The sequence below is a fragment of the Tachysurus fulvidraco genome, chromosome 23 (assembly GCF_022655615.1).
Source record: "Tachysurus fulvidraco isolate hzauxx_2018 chromosome 23, HZAU_PFXX_2.0, whole genome shotgun sequence".
Taxonomy (NCBI): domain Eukaryota; kingdom Metazoa; phylum Chordata; class Actinopteri; order Siluriformes; family Bagridae; genus Tachysurus; species Tachysurus fulvidraco.
In genome coordinates, this window is record NC_062540.1 from 9616692 (window position 1) to 9644163 (window position 27472).

The following is a 27472-nucleotide window of genomic DNA, read 5'->3' on the forward strand; positions in this document are numbered from 1 at the left end:
AGTAGGAACTGTGGAGCACTGTGTGTTCTGACACCTTTCTCTCATAGCCAGAATTCACTGTTTTCAGCAATTTGTGCTACAGTAGCTCTTCTGTGGGAGGGCACCAGACGGGGTTAGTCTTCACTCCTCTAGCCTTCTGCACCCATGATCCTGTCACTGTTTCACTGGTTGTCTTTCATTGGACCAATCTTGGTAGGTATTAGCCAATGCTTACTGGCAGCACCCCACAAGACCTGCTCTCTTTCAGATGCTTTTTTTTTTTGTTTGTTTGTTTCTAACACATCGACTTTACTATCTGACCGCTCACCTGCTGCCTAACATATCCCACCCCTTGACAGGAGCCACTGAAACGAGATAATTAAATCTCATTCACTTCATCGGTCAGTGTTTTTAATGTTATGGCTGATCGGCGTATAGTCCGGGGGTCGGCAACCCTGTGGCTCCGGAGCCGCAAGTGGCTCCTTCATCCCTCTGCTGCGGCTCCCTGTTGATTTGGAAAATAAATATTCATTTTCATTTTATTTTATTTATTTAGTTTTTCTAAGATCACGATGCTCTTGTAACATTAAATAAACCATGTTTAATTTTTATGTCGCTCAAAATATGCGTCATAACTGCCGACTTGCGAAATCCGACACAGAAGCAGACACATTTTTGGTTTGCTGCAGCCGGCAAGTTAAAATTTTTATGTCATGAATACTAAGAGGATTCAATTAGACATTTTATTTGAAAGTAACCTTCAACCCAGCACTTTTGATTTCACTTTTTGACTTTTTGATTTCATAAATGCAACACACTACAGTTTTTCTATACTTTCCATAAAGGTAAAAAACGATAAATGCAGTGTTATCTTCATTTTAGATGTCAAAAGGGTTTTGTGGCTCCCTGTGTTTTGTTTTTTTTGTTGTTTGTTTTTTCTGTGGAAAATGGGTCCAAATGGCTCTTTGAGTGTTTAAGGTTACAGACCTCTGGTATAGTCTAATAGTTCAGAGGTTTTCCATCGAGCACTGAATAGCATTTGTCTATCCAGCATTTGTGTTCTACTATAATTTGCTGTTCTTTTGTCGTTCCTGTGTTGATAGTGTCGGTAATCGACCATAAGTCTGAATAACCGTCAGCATCGTTTTCCTGTTCATTTGGAATTCGTAACTTTGTGGGTCCTTTTTCTTTAGTTGAAGATAAGCTTGCAACATACAGGTTCTGTTCTGCTAAACTAAAAAGCATAGTTTAAAGAAGACTCGAGGTTTTTCAAAATCATGAGTTGCAGCTTTATAAATGTGCTAGAAGTGTTCCACTTTTAGGCTTTTGTGTTAATGTAAATTGGTCTCTCATGAATGGACTGACACACTGACAACCCACATTATCATGAGAAATGGGGTTGAGGCACCATTTAGATTCAGAGCATGCGCTCACAAGCTGACTCCTTAATGCTTGGGGTACATGTGCAGCAGTCTGGGGAAACCTGTTAGACGGGAAGCAACTAAATATGCAAAGAGCATGCTAATTTAGAGTGAATTCCTCACACAGCGTATGGATGGCGTAGTGTCATTTTCTTAGTGTGTGATGATGAATGTGTCGTAGAGGAAGAGACATAAGCCTAATCAGCTGTCAATATGTCCACGCTGTCATTAGAACAGAAAAGTGCTTACACACTGTAACAATGGTTACCGATCAGAAGACGCCTTCCGGTTACAGTATGTGAAATACACGTCTGCTCACAGGAAACATCACCACATCACATTGCGCTACACACGTTTTTAATTTATTTTTTAATCTGTTTGCAACACGGGCCACTTGTTGCATAATAACACGTCACAATCATCTAGCTACGATTCTGATCCGAGCTGTCGTAATGATTTATACCCCACCGCTGCAAACTCCGCTGTAAATGGCAGACACAAATAGAGCCGTATAAAGCATCACCCTTCATATTTGATCTCCCCACAGAGAGAACGTCAGCATGTCACAGATAACTGGCCAAATCCACATGAAAAATAGTAACCACTAGTACTAGTAACTAGTACTAGTAACTAGTAACCACAGCTGAACTCAACCTCAAAGATTTTTCATGGCCTCCCTTTAAACCAGTGAAACATAACCAGAGCTAAATGCGATGTTCTTTAACATACTCGATTTATCAAGTAAGCTGCCTGCTTTTGGTATCAGTTTAAATAAAATGGGATCGATGCATCCTTAACTGAAAATACCTCCCATTTTTCTCAACCAGTGTCTCAAATATCATGTTTTTGCTACCGGTTAAAGAAAAACAACTCCTAAGCAATGCCTGCTCAGACAGTCAAACCCTGTTTCTTGTTCGTCGAGGAAGAATCCCCCGACACGCAGCTGTGGATGGAGAGAGCTATGGTAATAGGCATAATTAGGAGAATGATCCTGGAATTAAGGAAAGCACAGACAATGAGGATAAAAGCTCTTGCACACTGTGAACACAAAATGTCCTTCACAGACATCGCCTTCGTCGTCGAAAGCAATTTGTGGCAGAGCAGTTCAGTGTCTTGCGTAGTGGTCCTTTAATTTAATTATTATTAAAAAGTTTCTGAAGAATAATCAGCGCACCAGATGAGCTGAGATCAGCAGCACAATAAAAAAAATGTTAGAATTTTTTCTTTTTTTTAATTAGTTATATTTATATGATCCTTTTATATTAACGTTGTTTTTTTCTCTCTCTCTCTCTGTCCCGCCACCCTTGAATGTTCCTCAGTGATTATTCTACTCGGCATCGCCTAAAAGACTGCAGTTATTCTCTCACTGGCAAATCTTTGCCTGTATAGCTTTTTGCTTATTATGCATGGTGAAGAAAAATGGGAACCGGTGAGGATCGGAGGATATAATGAAGAGAGCAGACGAGATTGATTAAACTCGTTGCTGTTTAATTTTGTTGTCGACAGAAGAAAAAGAGTAGCAATGAAACCTAATATTACCACTTTTTTGCTCTCAGCCACACACCTATACTTGATGTGTGAGGATTTATTCTTTTTTTTCTGTGCAGTGACTCATTGTCTGATCTTGGCGTAGCATGACAGACTATATGACAGTAGGAGAAATCAGAGGGAAAGGCATCCTGCAAAAGCCTTCTAGAACCGCCTTTGTTCTTTTTATAAGTTTGTACGAAGCATGCCGGCTTTGGTTTAAAGATGGATTTTTATGCTGCACAAGTGGCAGCAGAGAGAGGGGTTGATTTACGTCATCCCTTGGCTAATATAAGCCTTCACTGAAGGTCAGCATCATCAATAAAAATGGCTCATCATTACCCTGAACAATGAATACACTTCTAACTGGATTTGTAAACTTAATCTCAGCAGTTCTCTTTTTGATCCTTTTTTTTGAAGATCTTTTTGAATTTCTGTGAACTGTCTCTACTTGAGTGCAGCGCCTCTTTATTTCTTTACTGTCATTCAAGTTGTATCCCCCTCTCTCCTCCTCCTAATCTGTTTCTTTCTCCCTGTTTCTCAGATCTTTTGACAGCTGTTCATTGCAAGGATGGATGAGTTACAGGATGTGCAGCTGACCGAGATTAAGCCCCTTCTGACAGACAAAGTGAGTCCACGCACACGCACACACGCACACCACAGTACCAAATAATATATGTAATATACATGATGTACCATATTCATTAGGTCTCATAGTATTATTATTGAAGCTTTAGTAGAGGTGACACACCATTGTGCTTTGCTTTTATTTGTATCTGTATGAAGGATACCACATCATTGTGTCTGGCATATAATCAGTGTTCTGCTTCATCCCACGGGTGTTCAGTGGGGTTGAGGTCAAGGCTCTGCAGACCACTCAATCTTGACATATCTTCATAAAGTATGCCTTGTGTGTATGGGCTTTGTCATGCCGGGACATGTTTGGTTCCCTTATTACCAGAAATATTAATGTCACTATTCTATGTACATTTTGTGTGTTTGTAAATTATGAGAAAGGTACTATTAAAATGAAACACTTCACTTCAGCTTCTGCTTCTTCTTCTTAATGCTTCTGCTTCCTGCTTCTGCTTCTTCTTCCTGCTTCTGCTTCCTGCTGCTTCTTCTTCTTCTTCCTCTTCTTCCTGCTTCTGCTTCTTCTTCCTGCTTCTGCTTCTTCTTTCTGCTTCTGCATCCTTCTTCTTCTTCCTGCTTCTGCTTCTTCTTCCTGCTTCTGCTTCTGCTTCTTCTTCTTCTTCTTCTTCTTCCTCTTGCTTCTTCTTCCTCTTGCTTCTTCTTCTTCCTCTTGCTTCTTCCTCATCATCATCCTCATCTCCATCATCATCATCTTCTTCTTTTTCTTCTTCTTCATCCTCATCTCCATCATCATCTCCATCATCATCTTCTTCTTCTTCTTCTTCTTCTTCTTCTTCTTCTTCATGCTACAACAATTAAATGCATTCTAGACAGTTCTGTACTTCTGTGCAGTTTTGGGCAGGCCCACATATGGTTGCTATAGTCAGGTTCTGATATACTTTTTGTCATACAGCACACATACAACTTGTCCTCACCGTTTTATTCTTCGTTCTCATGACAATCACATCTGTTGTAGTTATCCTGGATTGCTATTTTGTCCACTTTGATTGTGCCGTATTACAAAACATTCGATTCAGCTTGCAGCTCTATGCAATTCACTCCAGTTCAACAAGTCATTAGAAGATGTGGTGCGTCAGCTTTCTACAAAGGCAGCTGGAGCAATAACAAGCTGCTGTGTTGTGTCTAGACTTTCCTCTTTTTTTTTTTTTTTGACTTTCTCAGCTGCAAGAAAAGCTCACATGTGAAGATATGATTTGGCATTAAGGTGTACAGCTGGTCAGGTAGTGAAGCTGAAGTTATTCAGACAGATTGTACATGTCCATGGCTGTACATTCTACTCAGCCACGTTGTAAAATGGACAGAACCTACATCAGTTTCAGTTAAATCCAAAGATGACATGCACAGTCTATAGATGTTCCCTGGGGACGCTCTCTTGGTTGGATCCTGTCTCATGGAGCTGAGCCTACTCTTAATGAAAGGATACATTGGGATGGCCTGTTGTGGCCTGGTAGCTAACGGTAGGCACGGCTTCCCCTGCACAGGGAGACATCCTGGGCTGTAAGTAATTGTTTACTTGCTGAATGGCCAAGCAAAAGCATTTTAACCCCTGTTAAAGAACTTGAGCCCTCTTAAAGCATCAGGAGCAGATATTTACAGTACATGACAACCTTATTGGCTCATCATAGGGTGGTACAGTTTAATGACATAGTTATCATTGCTCCATCTTTGGCTTAGTCCATACTCTCCAAGCTGGGATGCCTATGACACGACTTCTCCAACTCACCCAAGGCTGCATGGGGCAAATATCTGTTTCACATCATATGGTTTGTAAATGAGTAAAATAACAAAAAGGAAATGCTGATATATCAGAGTGTCTATGGATCGTTCTTTTTTTTTTTTTTTTTTTTTTTTTAAAGGCATTTGAATTTTTATGGCATTTGTATATTTTACATTTATCTTGATCTCAGATTGGTGGACCTGGGATTCGAACTTACAACCTTCCAATCAAAAGCCCAACACCTTAAGCACTAAGCTACCACATTTCACTTGTCCATAGGTCCTAAAAATACCAGCGATCTTAAATACATTTTGACTCATGTTGCATGTCAGTAAAGAATGGGAAGATTTTCTATGCAAGTTGGCAGTTTTACTTCTTTTTTTCCACATTGTACAGACTGGAATGAGCCAACAGCAATAATTGATGCTTCTGCTAGATTCCTGTACATTTATAACTTGTGTCTAGCAATTTTGAGCAGTCGGTCTATCATGAAGACATTTTTGGAGAGCCCTAATTTTGTGTTGTGCTGGAAGCCATTTCAAGGTAATTAACAAGACAACAAGAACTTCTACAATCTCAGCACAATAGGAGTAAAAGCTGTGAAACCACACATGGATTGTGAGGAGCACAAACAATCATTTACCTGTACTGTTCCATTGCTTCCACTTCAGTACCACAGAGAACTGCTCTCTCTCTCTCATACCAGCATCAGCCACGACAGCACCCATAACATCACTGGGCTCCACTACCACATTCATAGCAGATGTATTCTTCTGTCTGCTCACTGCAACCAAGCAACAGTCCAAAATGCCAATGAAGGAATCTGAGAATTTTTTCCTGATTCCAAGATTGAGACAAATGCGGCTTCTTCTTTTACTGAACTCTTAGTCACAGACGGCAACAAGAAGAAGGGTTTTTGAAGAAAGCCTTAATAACACGGCCAAAACCTTCCATGAGTTATCACTGACTGGTTGAAGAAACTACCGGGAACTGCGTCTTTATGCCTCAAAAAATTCCTCTCATCCTGGCTGTTAGCAAGAATCATCAGTACAATCTTGATTACATATCAAACAGAGCCGTTGATTCCATTCCTCACCAGAGACTTGACCAGATTTTTGAAGGTAATGATAATCTGTTTTATTTCAACTCTTGATGTTCAAACTTGTTTCTTTGAAGATATAAGAGTCAGGAAATGATCTCATGGAGTATTCCCGGCATATAGGAAATCAAAGTGATGTCAGCTATCATTCAGACAAGCATTCCTCATAGTCTCCTACAGTGATGCTAGTGCTCTATTTGGATCCCAGCATGATGTTGTCTGACCCACACAGGTGCCAGTGTAATATGACGAAACTGGTTCAAAGGTTTCTGTAAGACGTTCAGTTGTCATGGGGTGTTTCTACTGATAGACACACAGAAATGTTGGTCTAAATATACAGTACAGACCAAAAGTTTGGACACACCTTCTCATTCAAAGAGTTTTCTTTATTTCATGACTATGAAAATTGTAGATTCACACTGAAGGCATCAAAACTATGAATTAACACGTGGAATTATATACATACATAACAAAAAAGTGTGAAACAACTGAAAATATGTCATATTCTAGGTTCTTCAAAGTAGCCACCTTTTGCTTTGATTACTGCTTTGCACACTCTTGGCATTCTCTTGATGAGCTTCAAGAGGTAGTCACCTGAAATGGTCTTCTAACAGTCTTGAAGGAGTTCCCAGAGATGCTTAGCACTTGTTGGCCCTTTTGCCTTCACTCTGCGGCCCAGCTCACCCCAAACCATCTCGATTGGGTTCAGGTCCGGTGACTGTGGAGGCCAGGTCATCTGGCGCAGCACCCCATCACTCTCCTTCATGGTCAAATTGCCCTTACACAGCCTGGAGGTGTGTTTGGGGTCATTGTCCTGTTGAAAAGGTGGTGTGTCTAAACTTTTGGTCTGTACTGTAAATAGCATCTCATCTGATAACACTAGAAACGAGTCCTTTCTCTTCTTCTGTCTCATGGTCAGCCAACAGTGGAGAGAGGATTCTCAGATAACAAAAAGGGGGAGTCGTGCATTATGCTGGAGGACACAACCATCTCCATGTTGCTGATCTGTGATTATGTCCACATCTATGGCAAAGGGTTCTCAAGGTTCTGTTTCAAAAGGAGCTGCTGGTATCTGCTCCGTGAGTAAGGTCTAGATACATAATTCATCTCAGAAGAGGAAGAAAATCACCGGTGTCCAGATACAAAGGGAAAAGCTTCAAAAGAAAGCATACAGGAGTTGTAGAAAAGAAGTAAACTCTGCTCCAAGTATATATATCAACTGGGGAAAACATTGTGAATTTAAAAAAAAAATTTGACCATTTGGAGACACAGCGTTCTGAAGTCTGATCCATGGAGTATTTTTTTAAATAAAAAACTTTAAAAGTAATCTTTACAGTAAAGTGTGCAAACATTACATTGGTGTCATTTCATGCTTTCTACCATTTCGTGCAAGTGGTCTTTTTTTTAATATTCTTCTCAGTGGCATTAAAAAAGTCTTTTTAAAGTGAGGCTGCCCTGCACATTACTCATGGCTCAGTAAAGGGTGACTTGCTGTGACGAGGGTTTTGATGCGGACGTGAAAACACAGGTCAAGATGGTAGATGTCTTCAGCCAGACACATGGTTGTGGTATCCTGTACTATCTGTTATGCCTCATTCCACTTGTCTATGGAACAGGAGTGTTGTTTTTTTTAATGGGTGTTGTACAGTACATGCAACAGTGCGAATGGCAGAGCCAGTTGAGATTCTGCCACCTGTTATGTGTAGACTCATTTTCCTACTACGAAATGCCAAAACTCATCCATTGCATATGTTACAGTAAACGATGCCAGCATTAGTCTCATTTGAATTATCTGGCAAAGCACTATAGCTGACTCTATTATTTCTTCTTAGGATTTTAGCGCTTAATATAATTGTTGCTCCCAGAGACAAACCAGTGTTAAGTTAAAATCTGCTCCAAAAGAAAAGCACTGTAAATATTCATAGGTCAGGGGATAAGATGGGATGCTCCCTGTTGGCCAGTGGTATTTTCTCTTATTTATTGTAGATAATATGTTCTTCTTATGGATTGTTTAGGTTGTTGTTAAAACATGCACTGCAGTTGGCATGAATTTTCACTTTTCACAGACTCTTGCCTTATAATAGCAGCACCTCTCATTCAGCTATCAGCTTTGGTCTCTGCGTCCCTGATCTCATAACTCTGCAATGTGTCTCGGGTCAATCAGCATGGATAAACCTCAGACTGTGATGAGCAACACGTTACCATTGGATACTAGATTTGCATAAGGCTTCTTCTGGAATCAGATAAAACCTCCTGTGCTATATGCATGTCATTGAATATAATGAATGGTTTCAGAACTTCAAATCAGAACGTGTTCCCTTTCAAGTCAGGGATCCTATGTCTGTCCTCTAATTTCCTATTCTCTTTTTCATTTTTGCACAGAACGGCCGAAACTTTCAGGATTTCGACTGTCAGGTAAGTGATGCTTGCATGTTTTTCAACAGTCTTGTAACATGGTATGATCGTGTAATTGTTTCTCGGGCCGAGAGAAATGACTTGATTCCTCACTCTCGAGCTACTCAGTCTCAGAATGCGGTGCCTTGCAGGCCTGCCATGATAACTGCAGAGTTGTGAGTCCTCATGTTTAACCTTTCATCCGTGCTTCAGGGTCTGAAAACAACAAACTTGAACGTGTGTGTGTGTGCGTGTGTGTGCGTGTGCGCAGGTTGTTTAAAGCGTGTGTGGGTGGAACGTTAAAGCTTCCTAAGTAGGCGGTTGTACTGGAAGAGAATACAAGTGAGAGAATTTGCCTTTGAAATCATAGCTGCAGTTTTGCTGGAAAGAATTTCAAAAATAAAGTACGTATAAGTCAGCAATAAATGTTACAAGTACATGTGTTAGTCAGGATTCGCATTTCTATTCCAAACTAGCTTTTAATTAGTTTTTTTTTCTCTCTTATCTATTCTGTTGTTTTCTTCAGGACATTTCAGATGTCCTCATTAAACAGTCATGTGAACAAATTAAGACACTATTTTGTAGTGCATGAAAGCCTTTAAATAGTTAAACATATGGGCATTTGATCTTCATTCTAACAATATTGGGAGATTCAAAAACTCATTTGTACTTAAAATGGATAAAATGACCTACAGGGTATCACATCGGGGCAAATTATTATAAACCTCTTGTGCTTTGTATAAAATCGAGTTATCTGGAGACCATAAGAAAAGGGCATAAACCAAATACGGCATTTCAGCAAAAGCAGCTCATACCAGCTGTGAAACATGGAGGTGGAAGTGTTATGGTTTGAGGATGCTTTTCTGCAGCAGGACCTGGCCAGCTAACCATCACAGAATCCACTATGAATTCTAAATTGTATCAGAAGGTGATTGAGGAACATGTAAGTCCATCTGTCAAAAAAAATCGAAGCTGAAGCAGAACTGGACCTTGAAACACGACAGTGACCTAAAACCTACCAGTAAATCCACTAAGGACTGGCTACAAGTAAAACTGTGCGTGTGTGTGTGTGTGTGTGTGTGTGTGTGTGTGTGTGTGTGTGTGTGTGTGTGTGTGTGTGTGTGTGTGTGTGTGTGTGTGTGTGTGTGCGTGCACTCCAGGTACTATCTTAGACATGTGATTTGAGACAATATTGAAAATGACTGCACATTAATCATATTTGGGGTCTACATACAGTCTCCACTTAAAGAATTGGAAAAGCAAAGCCAAGTTTATTACTTTGGCTATTCACTGAAGACATGTTGGTTTAGGTTAAAAATAATGAATATAAGATGCTAAGATGATATGAGTTCAAGATCAGAATTTCAGCTTTTATTTCTTGATATTTACAGTATTTTCCGCACTATAAGGCGCACCTAAAAGCCTTAAATTTTCTCAAAAATCGGCCGTGCGCCTAATAATCCGGTGCTCCTGTGTGTGCACCGAGTTCCAAAAATCTGTAAAAATGTTGTGTGACTTTGGTCAGCGCTCCACTTGATTGACTGTCGGACCATTTCCCGCTGACACAGGGACGTAATACATACACTACGTACGCTGGCAGCGGTAAACCAATCAGAGGACATTACGTAATACGTACAGTACGTTCGCTTACCTCCACCACGCCTCCGGTTGGTATACTACCGGTATGTAGCAAACCAACATTTGTTTCTCCCTAACCATTACGCGCTCCACACTCCAGTCCAGTAGGTGGCGGTAAATGCACCTTAAGTTGGTTTGCCATCTGTCAATAAAAATCAGATGCTTACAAGGCACAATTACAAACTACAGACTATCAGATACACGGTTGTAAATGGGAATAGAGCTGCGAAAGAATTCAACATCAATGAATCTATGGTTCGGAAGTGGAAGAAGCAAGAAAATGTACTGCGCCAAGTTAAGAAGACACAGTAGATAAGGACTTTGATGCATTTGTGGGAAAAGATTGATTAAAAAAATAATGTTTGTGTATTGTTAAATAGTAGAATAAAGTTCAACTAAACTCACTGTTTTGCTTCTGTTACCTTTTTTTGTAGACCGTATGTTTTAGCATGCGCCTTATAATACGGTGTGCCTTATGTTTGGGTTAAGTACAGAAATAGACCCGTAACTGACACCACGCCTTATAACCCGGTGCGCCTTATGGTGCGGAAAATACTGTACATCTAAATGTATGAAACAACTTGGCACTATTTGATTAAACCCACAGACATCAAATAATATTGGAACATGTAACTTACAGGTATGTCTTCTCACGGAGGTGTGCTCTATTAGACTGATTGTCAGTAGCTCTGAATGTCAATGTTTGGTTTTTGGGTTTCACCTGTAAGACTGTCTGTGAGAGAAAAGCAAGCCTTTTTGAAGCTGAGTAAAGGAGAAATCAACTAAAGCCATTGCACTAGCCATGGGGATAGCAATAAAACAATTTGTAATGTTTTGAAAAAAAAGAAAGAAACCAACGTTAGACATAAATATCAGGAAACGAAAGCTGAAATTCTGATCTTGAACTCCTATTGTGGTGTATAGTTTTCCATGTTTTCCAGTACTTTCGGAGGGGACGGTATGCGCCTGCTTTCAGATCGCTTTTTTCTCTGTTAGTTTGGAACAATAAAGACTGTGTCTTCACTTTAGCTGTTAGTGTCACTCCCATCTCACCGATGGAAATAAAACTTGCTACAAAACCTGGCCCAATTAGAGAATTTGTGTGTTTATGGGGCTTGTTGGTAAACTCACTACTGCTGGCAGGATGCTGCAAGTAAATTACAGCCTGTACGTCTTCTGCTCATTTCTTTTTAAGTTCAAGAAGTCAAGAAGATGCTTAATGATTATTCAAGCAGTGTCATTAGTCCTGACTGTGTTCATGAATGTTAAGGAGACAGCTGTAGTCTATACTGGCCACCTTTTGACTGATTTATCCTAATAAATATGTATTATTCTTTAAATATAGCCTCCAGGAGCACACATCTGTAATGACGCGGTCTGGCCAACAGAGCATAGTGTGGAGCCATTTCACAGACACACACACACATTAAGAAAAACGTGTTGATTGACATTTGCATTGATTGACTGATTGGCTTTTCCTTGCTTTCTAAAATCGGTAAATGCAAAACAAGTGTTTTTGCAAACAATGATTTCACTTAACTAGTTTGAGCATCAGACAAAACCTTTACCACTCAGACCTAGTATGTACATCTGTCTTGGGTGAACAGATCACAAGACGACAGCTTTAAATGCAGGTGTGAATGAAGATAAATGTGTTAGAATCCAATCGTGCAGACATGAGCAGGTGGTCTGTGATGTACGTGAACACACGTTACAGTTTCAATGTGAACGGCGCTTATATGCGTCTCTGGCAATCGAAAGATCTTTGTTAGCAACTTCAGCAATTTGCATATCTTGTATTAGTTACCTCATTATTTTGTCTGTTGGCTTGTCAGTGTATGAATTGCATAAATTCACTGTTGATGACTGTTGAAGTTTTTCATCCCGTTTTGTACTAATGGTCTTTATGTTGGAATTAAACCAGTGTATAATTTTCATTCAGCCATTGGTTGGTAATGTTAAAGAAATGTTATGCTGTATTATACCTATTGAGGGCACAAATGGTCGGTAAATATACTAATAAATCCCCATATAAGCAGGAAATGTAGCCTGCAATACAGCTAACTACAATACACACACTGTTATTATAGATGTGATAGTTACTAATATATCTGTTTATAGCCATGTGATTGTGCACTGTGGTAAAGTTGAGAGATTTTTAAGATTAATATGTTCAACCTCTAACATCTTGTGCCTTTGCACTCGCTACACAGCGACATAGCGTAGGTACACATCTCTTGTTGTATTTTAGTTTTAGCAAACCTTTTCTTTGTGTTTGCTGGAAGCAAGTCAAATCTGGCTTTAGGCAAATTTTGCAAAAAAATGCCAAATAGTGAGATGGCCACATGAGTAAAGCACATATGACAGACCTGAGTACCCATCAATTTATTAAAGAAATCTATTTCTTTATAAAAGGAATTTATTAATATATGAAACTGATTATCCAACAGCTTAACAGTTTAACATTTTTGACTTGTTTTGGCAGTTTGGGTCGGATTTGATTTGCCAACACCTTTCCTGAAAAAAAAGCACCCACTGTGTAATCAGTGATGATGATTTAAAGTGCATGAAATCACCAAGTGAATGGCTATACATTATTGCTGTTTATCTGTAATTCCAAGTCGTAGCAGAGTCTAAAATATGCAATCATGCTGGATGCCTGTCCGTCTCCTCCAGCAGGGGGCAGCATGACTGCAGCGAAGACTGACAAAAGGCAATGAATTTAAGACACACAGCTTAATTAAAGCATGTTAATGTATGAATTTATATTTTGCTTGATGGTAAAAAATGTCTTTGCAAGTGCCCAAATTGTCTCTGTATCTTTTGGTCTTTTGGAGATCAAATTTTGTCCTGAAAACTTGTCAGAACCAAACTTGTGACCATGTTTTCATATTGCTGCTTCTGCCATGTATCTCTTTTTTATTTAAGGTTCGTTATCTATTAATCTGGCTGGTTGAAAAATTGGCTTCATCCAGATTTTATTTATTACGTTATTTACATAATAAATACATACATCACTTAGGTGTAATTAATGTCAATACTGGATTGGTATTGCGTGTGTGTGTGTGTGTGTGTGTGTGTGTGTGTGTGTGTGTGTGTGTGTGTGTGTGTGTGTGTGTGTGTGTGTGTGTGTGTGTAAGTAAAAGTAAAGTTTGAATGGTCTTGCTGGAAAAGGTGCAGTAAGGTTTGAATGACCTTGCTTGAAGAGTTGTTGCAATATTTGAATGAACTTAACTGGACATGGTGTAGTAAGATTTGAGAGACCTTGCTGGAGGACGAATAGCAATTTGTGAGAGACCTTGCCTGAGGAGAAGAAGTAATTTTTAAGTGACCTTGCTGGAGGAGGAGGAAGAGGAGTACTTTTTGAGTGACTTTGCTGGAGGAGCTGTAGAGAGGTTTGAATGGCTTTAACTGGACTTGGAGTAGTAAAGTATAAATTACACTTCTTTGAAGAGGTGTTGCCAGGTTTGACCTTAACTGGACATGGTTTTGAAACCTTATCTATTTAGGCACAATATACAGATGTGTAGGTGACAGAGCTGGACAGATTAAAGGACTAAATCACTGCCACATCGATCTCTTTTATGTAGAGGTGAATTACCGCTAGCATCATTATCAGCAGGTATCTATCTGCCTTTTGGGTAATGTGGGAAATCGCTAACCAAAGTTAAAATGGACCACTGCCACATGGCTCAAAATTAAAAAAAAAAAAAAAGTAATCTCAGAGGGTCATCATTAAATAAATCTCAGACCTTATTTACAGTCACATGTTCATTCTAAACATTAGGGTGGATTTTAAATCTTTTTCAGTCTCAGTTGCACAGCGTAATGCGTGTCTTTCTTTCAGGGTCACATGTAAGTGACTTTGGACATAAGCTTTTGCCAAATAAATGTAAAAGCAATAAATGTAAAGTGCTGTCCTATGTGAAAGCCTTGCCTTTTAGTGAGGTGAAAAAACAGTCGTCATTTCCAAAGTACTCACACTTGTGTACATGTGCAGGTTAAAGCTCCAGCTGACGTGACGCACAGGACTGGCTGAGTCAACAGAGATATTTATAAACACAGCTTCTGGCACAAGCTAAAGGAGATGCAGATAGAAGAAGGCTTGTGTAGGTACGGAGGCAATGTGGAGAAAACTATAGTCTCTTTTCATAAAATGATGGATATCTTCCATATCCTCGGTATGAGCAGCAAAATGATACCTAAATTTGATATTTTCTTAGTAGATTTTGCTTCATTAATGTATAAATAACAGGAGATGGCCTAAAGCTATATTTTTAGGTTGTTATAAACAAACAAACAAATAAATAATAAATAAATTTTGACTATAAATTGTATTGTTTGCTGCCCTCTGTTGGTGAAAACTATTTAAATAAAACACATCTGACATTTTTGTGTGAACAAAGTGTGTCTTGGTTCGCACCTTATTTAGACATTTTAACAAATTTGGAGCATTCTCAACTGCTTGTAAAACAGGATACACCTGCTCATTGATGTGGCTCTGCATGCAAGAACACACACAGTCAGTCTGATGCTCATGAGTAGGGTATGTTCTGTTGCAGAGGCGTATTTAACAGGGGAGATTCTCCTCACCAAACACGAACACAGGGAAGCCCTTTGTACTTTTGCCCACTCTTCTCCATCCCAGGTGCATCCTGGGGAACTGATTTGGTGTATGCTTTATGTTGACTCTTAAATGTCATGGTTTATCCATCTGGGGATCAGGACCCCCCTCCTGTAACTGGGTCACATGTTCTATGTATAACTGTTCTCACACAACATTTTGGTGTAACAGTTTCAACATTGTGGTTCTGAGACAAGTTGTTGTTCTAATACCTGTCGGTGTGCTGAGCAACATCCACTTGTACAACGATAAGTGGCCATCTTAACAGAAAGGAGATTTTCTATGACATGTTGGGTGCTTAGATATAAAAATAACTGACAGATTAGTATTTGTAATGCATTATGTTCGTTTGTTTTAGAAGTAATATCTGTATGCTCTTCATAGCAGTGATTTATGTTGAGCTGGTTTTTGGCTTTGTCTCTCAGATGCCACTTAAAGATTGTGGGGGGCGGTCATCGGGAGACAGCCCTTGGGGAAAAAGCTGTTTCTGTTTTTTGTCCAGAAGCTCCTGAAGCACCTACCGGAGGGCTCCCTCCCTCCTGAAGTCCATGACGAGCTCAGTATGGATCAGTTACATATTTCCAATCTTCAGCTGTCCTGTTATAGTGATTCTGTGCACACTGCAGACTTGCCTGTCTGTTGTTGGTTGTCAGAACTAAAACCCGATGTCAACTTCCACTGTTATAGTGCACACCTGTTGTAGGTTCTATAGAGTGGTTAGCTGAGCTACTGTAATCATTCTGTCAGCTCGAACCAATTCTCTGCTATCTCTGTTTCAGTCAACAAGGTGTTTCAGTCCACAAAACTATGGACAAACTTTCAATGGACAAACTTTCTTTAGTTCACCAATCTTTGAGTAAACTATGTGAGACTTTTGTGTATGAAAACACCAAATTCATTCATTCACTCATTTTCTACTGCTTATCCAAACTTCTAGGGTCACGGGGAGTCCGTGCCTATCTCAGGCGTCATCGGGCATCGAGGCAGGATACACCCTGGACGGAGTGCCAACCCATCGCAGGGCACACACACATTCACTCACACACACAGACTACGGACAATTTGCCAGAGATGCCAATCAACCTACCGTGCATGTCTTTGGACCGGGGGAGGAAACCGGAGTACCCGGACAAAACCCCCGAGGCACGGGGAGAACATGCAAACTCCACACACACGAGGCGGGAATCGAACCCCCAACCCTGGAGGTGTGAGGCGAACGTGCTAACCACTAAGCCCCCGTGCCCCCCAAAACCCCAGATTATTACACTAAATAATAACTAAATATTTAATGGTATAGAAGTGCATTAATATTTCAGTGAAGTGTTTGTGGAGAATTTTTAAGGCCCATAGGAGAAAAATCATTAATGCAGCTCTCCACCTCTTTCAACTAATAATAGCATGTCTTGTTTTGGAACACTTCCTGTAGTTTGTGTAATTCTCACCGCAGTTCATCTGCACCAGGGTTTGCTTGGGCTCGGATTATGACTGCGTCTCTCAGACGATCTCAGGCTTGTTGTTCTGGTCCACAGTTCAACACTGGTCTGCTTAGAATTGTGTGATTCACTGGATTATCTAAAGCTTGTTATTATAGCTTTAACACATGGTCTGTTTCACATGACATGCCCTGCAAATTCCAAAGAATGTCATGTAGTTTATCTTGCCACAATGGCATCTCATAATATTCAGAAATGCTCAAGAGCTCAAGCTTTCATTGACTTTCTCCTAGAGTACCAGTAGTTATTCTTAGACCATTGTACTAAGAGACTATGGTGGAAAATGTGTAGTTTAAAACCACTTTTCCTAAAGGTGTATATGAGTCATAAATTCATTACAAAGAACAGAAAGTAATGGAGAGCTGTAGTGTGCTGCCCACACCCATGTTTTGGTTGCCCTGAAACATAACTGTCAAGGCTAAGAACTGGAGACTGTATGGTGAGCTGCTTAGTGTGTTACACCCATTCCTCATAAAGGCAAGGAAACAAGTTAATGTTTATTATCATCTAGCAAAGTTTTTAATATACTTTTCATTCTGCCTGCCAGCAACCTTTTTATCCAATGTTAAATCTATACATATACATACTGTAGAGTCCCTGCACAAAATGTATTATTAGTTATATTGTCTGTTGAGAGTCTTTGTTTTCTCAATTTACAGTGTGTAGTGATTTGGAAAGTTTAAACAATTCTTACTAAATATTCTGGCTAGTAAAAATCGTTCTATAGTAGGCCTTGATCATACACCATCAAGTTGGGCTACACCACCATGAAGAGCTTGGCTGGAGTTTAAACGTAGCTGCATATCACATTAAAAAGAGCTGATTTGCCAACGACTTAATCCCAACGGTACTCCTCTGCTGCCGACAAGTCTAATCTTTCTACTATACTATGTGTACTTCAGAAATATCCTTAAAATGATTTTCATGGGAAAGAAGACATTCTTCTATTGAAGAAAAACTATTTCAAGCATTTGACCTTGAGTGACCTTGACCTTGCTTAGATCAGTTTTAACCACGGCCCTGACAGGCGCATGAACAGAGACACAGATGGACGAATAGCCAGAAAATAGGCCTCAATTTATTTAACATGAATGTGTAAGTAAAATCTCTGTATGGCAGGCAGGAAGAATACTCTAGAAAAAATACTATTTCAGACATTTGACCGTGCTTTGACTTTAGCCCCATTTCAATCGATTCTAAAATCAAATGAGTTTCTCTGCTGCCGGTTCAGCCATTCGTTCCTGAGATTCTACTGAGTGCCTGGGAGAATTTCCCTGCCTTGTGCCTAGACGTACAGTGATTGGCTCTAGGTCCACTTTGACCCTGATCAGGATAAAGAGATTATTAATGTTTATTACTATTATGATGTTTTTTTTCCACTTTTACTCTTGTGGTTTGTATGGTGTTTAGTGAATTTGGGACGTGTTGCTCGTTGGTCGTTGTGTGGTCTCGAGCTCAACACAGTGTTATAAAGACTTGTAGCCTCAAAGGTGCTACATTTTGAAAGGATTTAAAATGTGCGTGTGTGTGTGTGTGTGTGTGTGTGTGTGTGTGTGTGTGTGTGTGTGTGTGTACAAGTATGTGGACTGAGAGAGCCATTTTGTCACCTTATGCTTAAATCCTCAGATAATCGCCTCATTACAGCCTGTAATGGCTGCTGCTCTACTTTACCACATCATGGTGCCTGCTTAATTGAGCACGAGTCCACTTCAGCTCTGTCGTTACAGTATTTCTTACTTCACATATGTGTGAACTGCCTCTATAAAATATAGAGTAGAATAGAAGATCGAACACTTGGACAAACTGAATTTTCTGCTGCATTGCATGTACACGTAAACCCTCGTCTCTATGGAAACTATTCTCTGGAACTTGTGTGTGGTGTTTTTGAGCAGGGATCCACATGCGTTCTCGAATTTGTTTATATTTTAGTATGAATCCACAAATATTTGGCTGTCTGACTTGATGACTTGATCCACATGATCTCTCCCTTTCTCTTTCTCTCTCTCTCACCACCACTTACACAAAACAACACTTCAGGCTTTCTTTTCACTCCTCCTGATTTCACCTGACCCCCTAAAGCCAATTAGAGCTATCTGAGTGCCCTTCACATCCCCTCCTCTCTCTCTCTCTCTCTCTCTCTCTCTCTCACACATGCTCTTTCTCGCTCTCTCTTTTGTCGCTCTCTCTCTCTCTCTCTCTCTCTCTCTCTCTCTTTTGTCGCTCTTTCTCTGCTTTTCGACAGATTTGTCTCGCCCTCCTCAGTCTGCCTTGCTAGGATCAGCTACCATCTGTAAACACCATTTCTCTGCTCTCTTTCTCTCGCCCTTTCTCTCTCTCTCTCTCTCTCTCTCTCTCTCTCTCTCTCTCTCTCTCTCTCTCTCTCTCTCTCTCTCTCTCTCTCTCTCTCCCCGTTATTTGTAAGGCGTGGCCAGAATCACTGCCGTCACATTTTTGTTTTTGTTTTTTTTATTTATTTCTTTTTGTGCTTTTTATCCTCCCCCTCCCCCTCCTGAGCTGCTGCCACCATTCGTGACCAGGAAAAACAAGGGCAAATCATTTGCTTCTTTTTCCCTCATTCTTACGTGTTTTTTTTCTGTGGATGAGAAATGACGGACATGCTGGATCTAAACCAGATCGGCTGTACAATGATCAGCGTGGTGAGTGAAAGCGTGCCTGCATGTGTGCCTGTGTGTGTGTGTTTTTTGGGGCGGGCGCAGCATGGTGTAAGTGTGTGTGTATGTGTGTGTGTTTACCTCTAAACAGCCTGTTGATTCTTGGGCACCCACTCGACTTTAATATAGCTCATACATCGTTTATTGTGTGTTTGTTTTTGACCCGTTATAGGGCGTGATTGTTTATCTGCTGTGTGTGTGTGTGTGTGTGTCTGTGTCTGTGTGTGTGTGAGGCAACAACTGACTATGCAATCTGAAGGTGTGTCTGGTTTTGAGCAAGCCTTTGTGTGTGTGTGCGTGAGCCAGGCATCCTGCAGCCTCCCAGAGGGGAAGGCCTTTGATTTTGGTGTGTGAGGCAGAAAGAGATAGAGAAATGAAGCTGTTCAGGGTTGGGCCAAGTTAAGCAAGACACATTAAGCTTGATATTGTTTACTAAAATAGACATCATCTATGTCACTATACAAACTATACATTTCAATCCACACGATATATACTTGAACACAATCTGTACATTTCAGTCAAGTCATGAGCAACGTTTGATCGTGTTTTCCCTGTAAGTAAAACACGTTTAGCCCTGAATCCTGTCAGCTAACAGACTTTTTCAGGAGAATACAAACGATTACTCCTCCATTGCACATTCCTAGAAAATGTGATACAATTGCTGAATCACTGTTTTGCATTGCCGATGGCCTTGTAAGCCATTTCCAACTGCTACACCAAATCACATGCAGTTCTTCTAACATCTTTCAGATACAGTTGCATTATGTTGCTACTTTCAGTGTAACTGAATCTGTCTCGCAGGACAACAGCCAGGCCTTGTGTTATGCTCATTTTTCATGCTCGCAAATGACAAATTTATCTTAAAAACAGCATGCTGTTCTTCCATCAGTATAGAAATAGCTCTTGGAAGTGGTGTTGGCTCGTTTCAATGGACTTTGATGATCGTAGTGTTTGGCAGGATCATTAGCTTTGACATTTTGAGGCCTTTGACATTTCCCCACAGGGCATCTTTCATCGATCAGATCTATTCAGATTTGTTAATAGTGTTTGTTGATGGTGCAGAAGGGGGAAAGTATCCTTAGATGCTTGAAACAGTTTAGTTGCTAGAATTGACGTATCCTTTATTATTAAGGATAAACAAATCATTAGCCCAGCTCCAGGACAAGCGAAGTTCAGGTTCTGTTTGTTTGTTTGTTTGTTTGTTTATTAATATCGGTCTGGTGGAAGTCAGAATGAAATTAAATGAAAGAACTAAAGTCAGCAGGAAGTAGGGTTTGTCTTACAATCCTTATCTACTGCTGACTTTGGTAGTTTTCAATCAGAGTGTATTATGCACATTATGTATAATACACTCTGATTGAACCTCTTTCCCTGAATGAGGTCTGGAAGTAAGGCTGAACAAGTCAAAGCATGTTCCCCAGCCTGGTCCAGGAGCTGTGTTTCTGTTTCTCTGCTGTTACTGCTGCAACACCTGCTTTAAAAAAGCCGACAGTTAAAATAATGGCACTTCAAAAGTCAGAGCTGTGAAAAGCTCCAGCAGCCTCATCTATTTTTAAAAGTGCTCTTTCACTATGTGCAGCATTTGCAGGTGCGAGATGAACGTTTTTGCTGCTGCTGCAGAGTGGAGATGATTTTTCACTATTCAGTAGCTAATTCTAAAGCATTATCCTTCACTCTGCAATTGTATAACACAGACGTGCAACTGGTTAAGAGCTAATCAATGGTCAGGATGTCATCTGTTTATATTATGGTCAGAAATGAATGTTTTTAATCCCAACTTCTCCATCTCAAAAACACGAACATGTGTTTTTTAATGACATGGTTTCCTTTGCTTTATTCAGTTTCACCAATAAGCTTGTAGATTGTATCCAAACAACACAAAACCACAGCTGCCCGACTCTCTGCAGAATTAAATGTGCACCTCAACTCTTCTGTATCCACCCAACTGCACAGGGTCTGTATTCGTGGTTGGAGTTTCAGTGGTGCCAGTGGTGGAATTCTTGGTCTGGGGACAACGTGAATCATATATTGTTCTCTGATGAGTCCACTTTTGCTGTCTTTCTAACATCTGGGAGAGTTTCAGTGTGGAGAAGCCCAAAAACGTGCACCACACAGACTGTTGTGTGCCCAGAGTGAAGCACGGGTAGATCAGTAATGGTTTGGGCTGCAATATCATGTCATTCTTTCAGGATGTTAATGCACCAATGCACACTACAAGACTGGTGTCCGAATGGTTTGACGGGCATGAAAGTGGAGTTAAACATCTCCCGTGGTCTGAACAGTCACCAGATCCGAAAATTATTAGACATTTTGAGACGTTTTGGAGGAGCGAGTCAGGAAACTTTTTCCTCCACCAGCATTATATAGTGACCTGGGGCCTCATTTATAAAGCGTGCGTACGCACAAAACGGGGCTGGAATCGTACGTACGCCAGTTCCCATGCAAAGGATGTGATCTATAAAAAACAAACTTGACAGGAGAATGTGCGCACCTACAGTATAAGCAAACTTTGAGCCGTGCATACGCACATTCTGGAGACAAAGGGAATTGGCGACACAGATGGTGAGGTCGTGAACTGAAGTTAGGTTGTAGAAAATAAATGTGAGAACGATTATAAGAATTAATGACATTTAATTTTCACTCCATTTTATACGTTATATCCACATTATCATGAAGATTAAATCCAACAGTGTTATTTGTGCCGATTGTTTTGGGCTATATACATCTAGTAAAATCCAAACGTATTTCAAAATGTATTCAAAAATAAATAAATAATAATCAGCGCTGATTACGGTCACATCGGCCACAACAGGAGCGCAGGAGGAGATGGCGTGACTACATGTGATGCAGAATAGCATGAAATACCCTTTTATTAGAAAACTGCAGAACACAGTGTAAAAACAAAATATTTTCCTTAATGTACATATATCATAAAATGTCAAAGTCTGCCAATACAGTCATGAAGCACAATCGCTACTCATCATCGGTCCTAACTATTACGATGTTCATTACAAAACCATCATGAAGAAGCATGTGCTCACTATAACATTTTCATCTTAAATTTTCGCCCACAAATTAATTCTGTGATTTTGTCAAGGTGTTAACAATCAGTCTAATTGCTCTAAGACCTTTTTGTATAAGAAATAATTATATTGGAATCTATAATCTCACCCTATAGGTCTGGTATATCACAGCCGTCCCTGAGTGCCACAATATCTGTCGTTTTGAATGGTATACTTAATATGGGTAGTCAATACATCAGGTTCCCCTATACCAGGGGTATTCAATTAAAATTCCAGTTAATAAAATTTTACCTAAGAGGTCCAGTTACTAAGATTTCCTCCCAGCAAAGGTCCGAATCTTAAATTGTTACTTAAAATAGTGTACCCTCAAGTTAATAAAATCAATAACGCACATACATTTCTATATAATTTATTGTTAAATTTCAAGTGTTTTCACAGTCTGAACTTGTATGGCACTTGAATGGAAAACAATACTGTAGTTGTCTTTACTACATGTCAAGTAACAGACAACAGACACTGAATTTCTTCTGAATAAAATAAATAAAAAGTGCACACACAGCTTTGTGTAGCCTGAACTTAGGGCCTATATTTCAAGTAATGTAAAACATTCAGAATATTTTGAGTAAAATAAAAGTGCTTTTAATCTTTAAGAAAAAAAAATGAAACAAAAGACTTTTGAGCTGCCCCTTTTACACAGGAACCTTAGGCAAAAGAACATTTCAAGTAAAATAGAACAGGGCAGAATTTACTGAATAAAAGAAAAGTGCAGAGCTTTGAGCAGCTCCCTTTTTCCTCTCTCCTTTCCACTTCTCCTTACTCCCTTTCCATCTTCCGTTCCTAGTGAGAGAAATGGGCATGTAACTGTCCTGCCAGCAGTTTGAATCCTAATTGTCCTGCCAGCGTAATTAGGTGCATTACTGCCACCTTCTGCTCTGGAGTATGGAACAGAAACAATCTGTTTTTGGCTTGGCTTTTGATGACGCTCCTGTCGTAATAACTAGATTAACTGCCTATGAACGAAAGATTTATCTTTTTATTAATATCAAAGAGCTTATATAATCTTATAATATTAGATTATAATAAGGAGATGCTTAATATGATAATATTAGAATTTTAACGGGTCCGGACGGACCTGTCACTCGGTCCGGATCCGGACCGCGATCCGCCATTTGATGATGCCCGCTCTACACTGTGCGAGAACAGGCCGAAATTAAAATGCAATTTGCAGCTGACTGCACTCATGTTGCTATTGTATAAGGGCACCATCTGAAAATGAATTTGCTTATGTTTAACAATATTAAAAAGTAGAAACTGTAACAATTTTGGTTTTAATATAATTCTAACAATGTTAATTTTAATATAATTATAACCTGCAGGCGACAGTGGCTACCCCCTGAGACGCTGGCTCCTCAACCCATTTTTAAACCCGCAGAGCACAGAGGAAACTCATTATAACGAGGTCCACTCTCGTGCCCGTGCAGTTGTGGAGCGTGTAATGGGCGTGTACAAATGGGCGTGTACAGGGCAGGATATGAGGCTGGTTCACGTACGCACATCTGTGGGAACATTGCTTACAGGTGTGCGTACGCACGGTTTTATAAATCGGAATATTTTTTGCCGTGCGCCATTTTTGGGTTTTGGGCGTACGTAAACTTTTAGTAGGGATCCTACGCACAGTTTTATAAATGAGACCCCTGGTCACTGTTCTGCCAGAAACATGGTGCAGAATTCCCGGTGTAGTTTGGGTTAAAATGGAAGATGAGCTGTCAAAGACTGAGATCTGGCAAAAGACATCAAAATGTGGAAATACATGTTTTTGTTGATTTTGCATGTTTGTTGATTTTGCATGTTTGTTGATGCCTGATCATAATAAAATAAAGTGGTTAAATACGTGTATATATATAGTGTGTGTGTGTGTGTGTGTGTGTGTGTGTGTGTGTGTGTGTGTGTGTGTGTGTTTGCGACTGGTTCCACCATTTCTCAGTGTAAGAGGCAAGTATACTACAAGACTCTTTTCTGTTCTGAAAAGAACTTTCTGAACTTCCCCTAGGGGTCCGGACAACCGAGTCACTGGATATTTTCACACGGCGGTTGAAGACCTACATATTCAGGAAACACTTCAACTAGCACTTCTTTCCCTATCTTTTGCATTTATTAAAAAAAATTCAGGTGTTTGTTTGTGTGTGTGTGTGTGTGTGTGTGTGTGTGTGTGTGTGTGTGTGTGTGTGTGTGTGTGTGTGTGTGTGTGTGTGTGTGGTGTGGATAGTTTGAGTGGTGCTAAGATGCTGTGTCTAAGTTTTAATTACAGCTAATGCACCATGCTGCTGTTTAATAACAAACATTGATTATGGATGCAAACCAAACACCCATACAACCTTAAGTAACATAGTACTACACAGATGCATACAAACAGTGCAGTGTATTCATGTACATAAACACTTGGTGACTATTACTAGGTGAAGGTCTAGGATCTGGCAATTCTGATGCGGAAACATGTAGTTGTGCTAGAGTCTAACGTCATTGAGGTTTATCTAACCAAAGTCTGTTTGTTTTTGTGCAAGTGTCTCAGCTTCCTGTTGTGGTAACATCATATATTTTTGAAGGTCTATGTTGTTGATGTATCGCTGACGTTTGTTTGTCAGTGTGGTGTTGCACAAAGTGCTCATTCAGCCAGGCTGGGCTTATACATGACCTCATAGAAGTTAATTTCAGTAGTATATCTTTCTTCTTGCTGACATTTCTACTTTCCTTTTTGTTTCCAGGAGCATGACATTGAGACCCCCCACGGTGTTCTCCATGTCACTTTGAGAGGAACACCTAAAGGCAACCGGCCCGTGATCCTTACATACCATGACATAGGCCTTAACCGTGAGTTCTTTGTCCAGCACAAGTGCTTTTGTACAGAGTCGAAAATGATGATGTGTCTAACTCGTGTTCTGGTGTTAGACAACTTTATGGGCTCCATTTACACAGTTTCTCAGACATTCTGTCCCCACGGAGCAGTATTAACTGTAAAATTAATTCTACAGATCCAGTCAGTACATCATTTAAACATGTACTTTAATATTTAGAGCCCGAGAGCTTTGTGTTTCTTAACTATCAAAGGTCAAACTCAGATTATATTGGTCACAAACTATCGTTAGTAAAATGAAGTAAAAAGCTTCTGACTGTCTTAGTAGAATAAAATAGAACAAAAATGATAAGTAATAGAATAAAATTAGATTCAATAGAAACAATTAAATTATGCAATAAAAATAGAAATATAACTACCTTTACAGGCAAAAAAATTTGTTATTAAATAACAAATAAAATGGTAAATTTTATTATTAAATTTTAAATTAAATAATTTGGTAAATAACAGATTTCTAGAGAATTTGAGGGAGCATGTAGTGCAATTTACTGTGCTATCTGTTTGATTATGTATATGAAAATATTATGTTTTGCACACAATAATCCCTAAGCATGCACATACACAGTAGAGGCTAGTCATGTAGAGTTTAGCGTCATATTCTAAAGCATTTTCTTTGTTATACTGCATGCTGACAGCCATTCTTGTTTGTTCTTTTTTATATTGCAGATAAGTCGTGCTTCAACACTCTTTTTAACTTTGAGGACATGCAGGAAATCACACAGCATTTTGCCGTGGCTCATGTGGATGCTCCAGGTCAGCAGGAGAACGCAGCACCTTTCCCCACTGGGTAAGAAAGACTGTGTTTACATTTAGACTAGGCAAAATGGTTATATATGATATGGCTATCATATTGATACCACAGTGATCGATATAAACAACGATATGATTTTTTTTCCTTCTTTATATATATATATGTGTGTGTGTGTGTGTGTGTGTATATTTTATTTTCTTTATTTTATTTTAGTGTTTTAGCCCATTTTCTCTACTATTCGGTTACCCGACACATCTCTGAGGAGGATGCTTAGGCAAAGTGTATTTTTTTTTATTTTTATTTTTGCATATGCTAGCTCACAGACACCCACAACTTGCTAATGTAACTGCAATTGACAGGGGAGAAAATATTTTTGGTCCCTTTGCTCCCAGACAGTTTTGCTTAGTCACTAAGTGTCACTAAGTGTAGCATCATCAGGATGGCTGTAGCATCATACGTATTGCTGTAGCATCATACATATGATTGTCATAAGGACCTGATGTTCCAGTGGTCCAGGTGCTGGGTTCCTAATAACCCAGGGGCGGTGGTGGCGGAGCTGGTTAAGGCTCTGGGTTGTTGATCGGAAGATCAGGGTTCAAGGCCCTCAACCCTCCCTGCTCCAGGGGCGCTGTATCATAGCTGCCTTTGCACTCTGACCCCAACCTCCACATTTGGGGTATGTGAAGAAAAGAATTCCACTGTGCTGTAATGTATATGTGGTGAAAATAAAGGCTTATATGCCCCGTTCTTTTATACGTATTGCTGTAGCAGCATAAGGATGGCTGTAGCATCATCAGGATGACTTTAGCATCATCAGGATGACTGTAGCATCATCAGGATGACAGTAGCATCATCAGGATGACTGTAGCATCATAAGGATGCAAACATGTAAGCTGCCAACAATAGGACAAAGGTTTTCCTGTTGCGCTGGCTTTTCTAAAAATTGTTTCCACACTAATGTCAGGTGACCTCTCATTTTCTGTACTAGTGTGTCTGAGTCTAGTGATAATTGTAGCTCTCTCCAAACAGATCCAGGGTTGGAGCTTTGATTCCTGCTTCTACACTATGTGTTGGCATTTTCCTGTTCAGTGTGTTTCTAGTTTTTATGTGTTGGCATTTCCATGTTCTCCCAGTGCTCCAGGGTTTCTTCAAGGTTTTGTAGGCTTATTGCCATCTGTAAGCTCTCCATAGTGTGTGAATGAGTGTGTGATTATGCCCTCAGATGGGTTGGTACACTGTTCAGGGTATCCCACACCTTGTGCCTGGTTCCCTGCAACTATGTGTAGGATAAGCAGTATAGAACATGCGAATTCAGAACAGATTCAGAGTAAAGATGTGAGAATTCAGCAGCTGTACAAATAACACATAGCTCATAAACTAATTAGCTCATGGCTAATTTTGGAAGGCTTAAGTGAATATTTACGGCACTGCAGAGAACTACACAGTGGCAGAGAACTACACACCTACTGCAGCTGTTCTGTCACTAGGCTGAAATGCTGATCCATCAGTGCTGTTAACACAATAAGGGATTGTGACTAATTGTACAATAAGACATGATGCTAATTGTTC

At 39.8% G+C, this 27472-nt stretch overlaps 1 protein-coding gene across 5 annotated transcripts in view; it reads left to right on the forward strand.

Moving 5' to 3' along the window:
* ndrg3b (ndrg family member 3b) overlaps nucleotides 1-27472 on the forward strand; it is a 57330-nt gene that overhangs the window by 14301 nt on the left and 15557 nt on the right. For 4 of the 5 annotated variants that reach the window (XM_047807057.1, XM_027144905.2, XM_027144906.2 and 1 more), the window contains exons 2-5: nucleotides 3472-3555; nucleotides 8780-8812; nucleotides 25004-25109; nucleotides 25819-25939. In XM_047807057.1, the coding sequence (XP_047663013.1) occupies nucleotides 3499-3555; nucleotides 8780-8812; nucleotides 25004-25109; nucleotides 25819-25939 (317 nt within the window). In that variant the 5' untranslated portion in view covers nucleotides 3472-3498. Of the gene's footprint in view, nucleotides 1-3471; nucleotides 3556-8779; nucleotides 8813-18803; nucleotides 19204-25003; nucleotides 25110-25818; nucleotides 25940-27472 lie in introns of those variants that run through there. The other variant, XM_027144907.2, reaches the window with a different exon arrangement.